We start from the raw sequence: 8,541 nt of genomic DNA, 5'->3' as shown, positions 1-8,541 counted from the left end.
GTGTAAGCAAAAGGCATAACTAGCAATAATGTCTGTGAAAGGTTCTTGGAATCTAAATGAATTTGTATAATAAGGGTCTATAAATAATTGGCATCCCTCTCCATCACTTCCTCTTTACAATTTTACAATAGGTCTTTTTTAACTTCATTTAAATAAACTATATTAACTACAGCAAATTTCAAACAGACTTTGTCAAGCCAAGATTCAAAGTTTTACTTCTATTTACCTGCTTAAAGTCCCTAAAGTCCAATATTAAACGTTTTCTGAGTTTGTCAAACCACAGAAAAATGTGTTTCTAACAACCCTTACAAATTTGATGGAAAAACGACAGGTAAATAAAATAAGTTATCAAAATCTTGGAGAAATAGGCAGCATTCTCTGCTCTCAAGCGGTGGGGTGTGTCTGCTGTTGGCACTGAAACCACGCCCATCCACACGTTTCAGCTGTTAATTTCTAAAACTTACAACATGTTTAATGAATTTAAAGCTGCGGCCCATGATCTCTGAAAGCCAATGTTGACATTTGAAATCACCTAAACAAACACGCCCCTACCACCCCTGCAAATTCTTTACTGCTCATCCATCAAAATTCTCAAAGTTGTTGGCATTAAATTATTTTTTATTTCATGCAAATTTCAATGATACATGTTCAAACAGGAATTAAATGTGTAAATGTATTGGGGTAAGTACCAAAGCAAAGAACACATGATATTCACATTTTTGTGCTTTCTCTGACATTCAAATAGACATTAAGTACATAATTTATTTAGTATAGGGATATAAACAGTTAACACAGTAATCATTAACTGACAATTTGTTCAACAAATGCTACAAAAGTAGTGTTTTACAACAAGAGGGCAAAATAAATGGGTTTATCATATACAGCACCAGGTGAAATAGTGACTCTTTCTAGACAAACATTCAGTTTGTCATTAATAATTATTGTTATTCTTTACAAAATATACTAAAACATGCCAGACAAGATAACAGGTCAACATATATGCCTTATAACAGTGTCACAACAAGCACAAGAAATTGTATTGTATTGGTCCGTGCAAAGAAATTACTCTCTGAATCTCTGAATATGTAAGTGACCTTTACACATTTAAGACATAGATTCAAAGTACAGTCAAAAAACATAAATTCATTGACAATGGAAATGACTAAGTAGTGTACTAGTGTGTTTAAATAGCTGGTAATGATGCTGGTATGCGTTCAGGGATTTTCAAGTTGTTTAGCTGTGTAACTGGATGTTCTTGTTTTCTCTGTCTTTCAGCCTAAAAACAAGGTACTACCACGTAATGAAAAGATTATCAAAGTATCATCAACGCGGTATATGAAGGACCCTTTTAGTTTCTGGACAAATGACTGTTAGTTATTTTACCTTGGCTTGCAGGCTCCTTGAAAACACTTTATATTACTGTTCATGTTTTTGGATAGATTATACTTACAAGCAGATACTTTAAATGCAAGTACAATTCAACAAGTATGTACTCAATTGGTGCATTGCATGCATTTTCTCTTATTTAAGTTCACAGTATTTAAATATATCTAAAATCAAGTGGGAACTATTTTTTTCTTGATATATTCTGGTTTATTGCACTTACAAATGTTATTTTTAAATTACGGAAAAACATCTTCTTATAAAATGTAAACATAAAAACTTGGACAATTGTTTGTTACCCTAACCCTGTCAAACCTCTAGGCTAAAACAAGTAAAACCACCTAACTACGATGGAGAAAATGTTAAAAATGTAGATAAGATCATAAGGAATTAAAAAAAAATAACAATGAAAAATCCCTGAATCGATTACTGTAGTCATGGCTCCATTTTTTGCTATTATTCGATTCTATTCTTTTTTAGGCCTGAAAAACAGTTTCTTAGTGAGCATGGACGCAAAACAAGGCACCTGCTTTTTCCCTATAGCCCTGCGATCGTTGCAGTTGCCCACACTGCGGTAGGAAACTTTTCTGTTAACAAGCGTCAGAAGCTCAGTGAACTCCGCTGTGGAACCGAAGCGTGTTAGGATTTCACACAGATCCTGAATGTACCACGAGCCCCTTACGACCTCACGGTGAGAGTAGTACCCTTTAAAAAGAAGAAAGCAACATCACTGCCTATTTAAAGTGAGATTACTTTAAGCTCAAGGATGTATCTAAACAAGTAGAAAGTAATAGTTGGTTAACATGTGTCCAATTTCCAAACACTGACCTTCAGCCACTGAGTAGCACATAATGAAATCTGCCCCTGCTGGAAGAGTATATAGCACCCCTGCATCCACTTCCACCTCATTTACCATTTCACTGTCCGTCACATCCATTGGCACCACTGGATCATCGTGTTTGTCACCACGACAAGCCTTATGTTCAAAGAAACATATGCAACAAACACATATTTTGACATGACGAGCCACAAACATGACAGGCTAAATTCATGTTGTGATGAGCTTCGCATCGGGCAGCCTCGAAAAATAAGTCAAAAAGGAGTAGCCCGCCACCAGTGTTACGATAGCCTGGGTGCCAGCCGATCTTAGCCCCGCCCACAAGAATGTGAAAACGGGAAGATCGGTCTGGCGTTTCTCCGTTGAGGAGCTACTATGCTTGGACAAATGCTGGTCGAACCAATCAAATTGTGAGGGCGGGCTTTATACGATGATGGACAGATAATCAACAGTAACGTAATGAACCACGTCACCAAAGAGCGCGTGTGTTGAATGGCTGCTGCTGTAGAGTTCAGATGTGTGGATTCTGACATTGAGTCTGTTCTAAAAGATATCGACAGAGCATTGATTTTAAAAGAGGAACAGAGAAACGCGAGCAGGGCATTTGTTGATGTTTTTGCCGTCCTTCCTATTCGGCAAAAGTTGGTCGCAACTGAAATCGTTATCACGGCGATGCAGCTCAGCGTGCACGACGAGATGAATATAATTAGCGGTCGTTGCCAGCTTCTTTTCGGAAGCCCGGAGTCGTGGTTGCTGAATAAGTGGAGGGACATGCTAGGCTCCAATATTTTCAAGCAAACGTAATGGGTATTGTCGTGGATGAAGTTCACCTAACGTACAAATGGTAAGAGATAGTCTTACTCTATGACTTAGTAAATACTTCATGTTGTGATATAAACGAAATGTTGTAAACATAATAGGTGTTGATGTACATTTGCTAACTCAGTATAATCACAATGTTAGTGTCATTGTTGCGAAATAACTAGCAGTTCGGTCAGGCTGTAAAAGACGTAACGTACGTCACACACTCCGTTGCTCTGATTGGTCGTAGGTCTATCCAATTGAGTGCAGAGGCATTTTTCGATTGAGACACGCCTCATAATTATAGCTCAATGGAGCGGTATCAGACTCAAATTCTGACTAGAATTGAGTATGACAACGTCAGGCTAGTGTTACGAAGTACTAAAGACAATTTTTTGTGTATGTCAAGTATAAAATTAGTGCATGAAAATAGTACTTTTAATAAAGTGTATTTTATTGCACTTTTTTCACCTGGGTAACACTGCATTGCAGCCAATGGATTGCCAATATATTGTACATTATATATGTAAAGACAAATTACCTGTAAGATGAAGATTTTGGGTTTCCCTGCTAGGCTAGGACACTTATTCCCCTTAAACAGAGCAGTGATTTCCTCAACATCAATCTTGTCATCATTAGCATAGATGTGGCCATTTTCTCCATGACTTAAAAAGATGCAGACTAAACAGTCGGCATCGGCATGATTTGCGGCAGCAGCTGTAACAAAGGATTGCAGTGCATTAGCACAAATAATTGAGGAGCTCAGATGCAAAAGCATGCTCTCGACACATATTATGTGTTTAACAAACACCTTCGCTTCAAATCATTTTAATTACAGGCCTTAGGTCATTCAGAAATACTGATTGTTAGCAGAATTTGCTAAACGGCACATAGATTTTTCAGCAAAGTCCTCTAAATGCACGGATGAACGGCGGCACGCGACTGTGGACAAAAATTCAAACTTGTGTCCCTTGCAAGTACTTGGATCTGAATACAACCAAAATGTGGCAGTGACATGGATCACAGCTCCCCCTAATGTGTGTTTCATTTTTACATTTTGACTTTCATCATTTGCAATGTTTCTAGTCGGATATTTAAAGAGACACTCCACTTTTTTTGAAAATATGCTCATTTTCCAGCTCCCCTAGGGTTAAACATTTGATTCTTACCGATTTGTAATCAATTTAGCTGATCTCTGGTTCTGGCACTACCACTTTTTGCATTGCTTAGCACAATCCTTTGAATCTGTTTAGACAATTAGCATTGTGCCTAAATAAATAACCAAAGAGTTTCGATATGGCGCAATGATATTACGTAGTGCCCGGAAATAGCCCCCTGCTATTGAAAGTTACTAAGGGGACTATTTTCGGCTGCTGCGAAATATCATTGCGCCTCCTGCAGCCATGCTACGGCAGCAAAGTCCTTGATTATTACGCCAGAATAAGAGTATAGTTCCTAGCCATATCTACCTAGAAAATCGCAACTATTAATTTTCCGTCTGTCTTAGTACACGATATAACTACAGAAGAGTCAAGTTTTAAATAGGAAAATATTTGAAACTCTTTGGTTATTTTTTAGCGCAAACTAATGGTCTAATCAGATTCAATAGATTGTGCTAAGCTATGCTAAAAGTGGTAGCGCAAGACCTGGAGATCAGCTGAATAGATTACAAAACGGTAAGAATCAAATGTTTTACTCTAGGGGAGCTGGAAAATTAGCATATTAAAAAAAAGTAAATTTAATGACTGCAACTGTTCACTATGTATTGTCCAAAGATGTGGAGGTTTTTGCCAAAAATGTATAAAAATGTATTTAATACAAATGAATAGATTAAAGTGACATTTGTAAAATTTCAATTACTGCTTATTAACTTTTTCATTGGCATTAAAGTGAAATATTTAAACATAAGATCCTGATAAAAATGCTAATTGACAAGAAAACATGTTAGATACACTTAGAGGGTTTTGCATCTGAACTCCTCAGTTATACTGATGCCCATTAGGTTAGAAAAGAAAATTCATAACAGCTTTGCAAAAGCATGTATTGTCATGACACAAGAACAAATGAGATTTTATATTATCAAAGCTGACCATATTCTGTCATAGACAGAACTTGTAAATAACCCTGAATATTTCTATGAATTCAACCCTTATTTCTCAAAACATGTATAAAGGGAACTATTGATGTCCCAAGGTGGCACATACCTTTGTTGAGTTCTTCCAAAACCTGATCACGTTTATAATCATCAAAAGCCTTTACTTCAAAGCCCAGCTCTTTAAATCTGACAACAGGAAAAATGTTTGGTTACATTATGCAATACAAAAAGCCATGTAATCATATTTGTGTAGCAAGCATTCATGTAATTTCAACGGCAGCTGTCAAGTGAGGTGTTGCCGTCTGACCTAAATCTGCTTTCTGTAATTAACTTAATATAATAAACAATACATCAGCACTATTACTCTAATATTTCAAACAGCACTCCAAATACCTTCCCTTGAGGTTCTCTCTGTCTGCATTGGTGCCAGAGCGGTAGCTCAACCCGAGTTTCCAATAGAAATTTTCATGGTTGAAGATCAGAGCGAGTCCTCGTCTCTTATAGGACATCTTATACTCCTCATTAGGATCCAGTGTAAATACACTAAAAAACAATACAAATGGAGTCAAAATGCAATGTTAAAATACATCAAAGTTACAAAGAGACTTTAACAAGGCGTTACCTTCGATTAATGGCATCAGTCTCTGTTATGTTGTCTCCAGCTGAAAATAAAAACCCAAAACAACAGAAATACTAAATATCTGATCTGCAATGCGTAGTATCTACTACGTATAAAGTATCCAAATGTTCTGAGATTGCATTCACATCACAAAGATTTCAAATCACTGACACGTAGACAAAAAAAACTTACAATCAGTTGCCAAAGTTTGAAAATTAGTGAGGTTCATGGTGGGGTGTGAAAAGTTAACAAATGCTATCCCGGGTGAAAAAGTGCACAACAACCAGTGTTGGGCACTAACTAGTTATTGTAATAAGATTACTTTCCCTGGTAACTAGTAGTGTAACTAATTACTCATTTTTTATAATACCGTATACACAGGGCTCAAAGCAAAGAATTTTTATAATGGCCCGGTTGGGCCATTGGTTCAGGTTCAGGCCCGATCGGGCAAGTGACAATACTTTTTACTGGCCCGAACGTCTCTCGTGCTTGCCCCGGGCCATCGGGCAGTCCTTTATGTTGAGCCCTGATACAGATTTCCAAATTCAAATGTCCAAATTGTTTTGGTTGCCCTTTATGGTAAGTAATTTTCAAGTAATTAAGTAATCATTAAATATAGTAAAACACATTTATGCACTTTAATGTGTTTGTCTTTTAGTTCCTTTAGGTTTGGTAAATGGGTAATTTTTTAACTCTTACTGTATTAACATTATATATTTATATATAATTTGATTCATTAAATGAATTTAAATTTAAATCAGTTTTTTTGTGCTTTTACAACATACATTGAATCAAAACAGCTTTTCAGCAAATGCATGTTTCATGTCATAATCAGCAAGTATTAATTTATGAGTCAGATAAGAGTGTCAAAGTAAAGTCCATATGGCAATAATATACAACTGTAAGATAATACAAGATGTGTGGTTAGTTAACAACTAACTAGGTTAATTAGAAACAATGAATGGGTTTTAATAATCATCTGACAGCGGGCCCCTCATGAAGGTTTGCTTAGGGCCCCCCAGCATCTAGGATTAGTTATTTATTTTTCATTTAACATTATTGTAATCATTTTAATAAACAATATCACATGAACAAGAATTGTGCAAGATACTAAACAAGAACTAGTGGTCATATGAATGTTACCAGCATGACTTTTGTTAAATGTTAAAGGGGCATTCCACTTTTTTTTGAAAGTGTGCCCATTTTCCAGCTCCCCTAGATAAGAGTTAAACATTTGATTTTTACCGTTTTGGAATCCGAACTCCAGGTCTGGCGCTGGCACTTTTAGCATAATCCATTGATTCTGATTAGACCATGTCCCTTTAACTCCCAAATTGAATGAAATAACATATAGCCTTCTTCATAGCCAGTGTTTGTATATTTGCCATATTTCATTCAAGAAACCTTGTCTTTCAGTTAAAAGACTCATTGCTACCCTTCACCCGCACTAACTCCTTACTTTATACATTTTACATTATAAGTGTCACAGGAATTGCTAATACACTAAACACTATGTCTAAAGAGGATTTTAATAATGGGATCTGGCAACACTGCGAATGCTGCTGCACCCACCCGCGACCTCAACCCTCAGTCAGGGTCTCGCCGAAGAACTGAGTCTGACTGATACTCTTTAACTTCTACACACTTTGGTCTCACAAAGTTTGAGTTAATCTCCGTCATTTTACTCGAAACTCTACAGTATTGGATAGTGAGCAGCACGTATAGTTTACTATGTGTTTAGTCGGACTGGATTTTAGTGGGTTTATAAACAAGTTGTCAAGCAAAACGGAGTAAGTAACTAACTTAAGTAACGTTAAGTTATTGAAGTCAAACAAGACGCAACAGATCGTTCATTTTCTTTCATTCTGCGGGTCAGGTCTTGTACTAGAAGTTTTTGACATACCTGACTGTCCGGCTAATGCGCTGTCATTCTCCACATTTCCTAAAGAGAACAAAGACATTTGTAAACATTATGATGTAATGAGAATGGGATTAAGCATGCCGCGCTAAAGCAGGTGTAAATAAAAGTTTAATGTGTAACACTTATATGGCGAAGACGTCGTGATTTAATTTTTAAACTTAATTGCATCTACTTCAGGTGCCTGAATAAGGAAATGAAAACAACCCTACGAAGAACTAGCATACTTGGTCATCAAAGTCAGTCTTAAAGATAGAATAACTAAACAGAAACATTAAAATTACCGGACTGTATTTTGCCGTGACTTGCCATCGCTGTTTCCGGTGTCAATTCTGCGATATCTCAGGCTAATGTTTCACAATAACCACTGATTTTTACTTATACAGCACCCGAAGGTGAAAGCAACAGGTAGCCAATCAGAAGACACATAGGTTTTAACCAATCAAAAAACACTGAAATGTCAACCAATGGTAGGTCACTGGAATGTTAACCAATGATATTCGCTGAAATGTTAACCAGTCACAACCTGTCGCTACACTTATGCATTTAACTTTTCTTTAAATTTCTCTACATTTCAACATGACAACATTATAATACCGTCACAGTACATAATATGAACAAAATATTTAGAAATAAGAATTGCAATTTATATATAAATCTATTTTTAAAGAATGTTATTGACGAAATGTAACCATATAATTGATTATTAATTGATTAAATGTCTGAAATAAATGTCATATATCCTGTCATTTGTACCAAGGAAGAATTATTCATCTTAATCCGTTCAAATTATTCAACAAAGAATAGGCTAAATGATAAAACAGGTGTGTCTTAATCCGTTAATAATTCGATGCATTGTACTCCATTGTAACTAATAGGTAATATTG

The 8,541-nt window shown here is 36.2% G+C and overlaps 1 protein-coding gene across 1 annotated transcript; it reads right to left on the bottom strand.

Annotated features, from left to right (window-relative positions):
- Window positions 1-597: 597 nt before the first annotated feature.
- On the bottom strand, window positions 598-8,072 carry LOC129432712 (caspase-6-like). Its single transcript, XM_055191286.2, has 8 exons — window positions 7,939-8,072; window positions 7,640-7,678; window positions 5,740-5,779; window positions 5,511-5,660; window positions 5,227-5,303; window positions 3,564-3,739; window positions 2,212-2,359; window positions 598-2,088 (listed from the first exon to the last, which is right to left on the bottom strand). Exons 1-8 carry the CDS (start codon window positions 7,964-7,966, stop codon window positions 1,850-1,852), a joined length of 897 nt encoding a protein of 298 aa, XP_055047261.2. The 5' UTR covers window positions 7,967-8,072; the 3' UTR covers window positions 598-1,849.
- Between the last annotated feature and the right edge of the window lie 469 nt (window positions 8,073-8,541).

The sequence above is a fragment of the Misgurnus anguillicaudatus genome, chromosome 1 (genome assembly GCF_027580225.2).
Source record: "Misgurnus anguillicaudatus chromosome 1, ASM2758022v2, whole genome shotgun sequence".
Lineage (NCBI taxonomy): Eukaryota > Metazoa > Chordata > Actinopteri > Cypriniformes > Cobitidae > Misgurnus > Misgurnus anguillicaudatus.
Note: the sequence above shows the minus strand (reverse complement) of the source record. Positions and strands in the feature narration are given on the sequence as shown.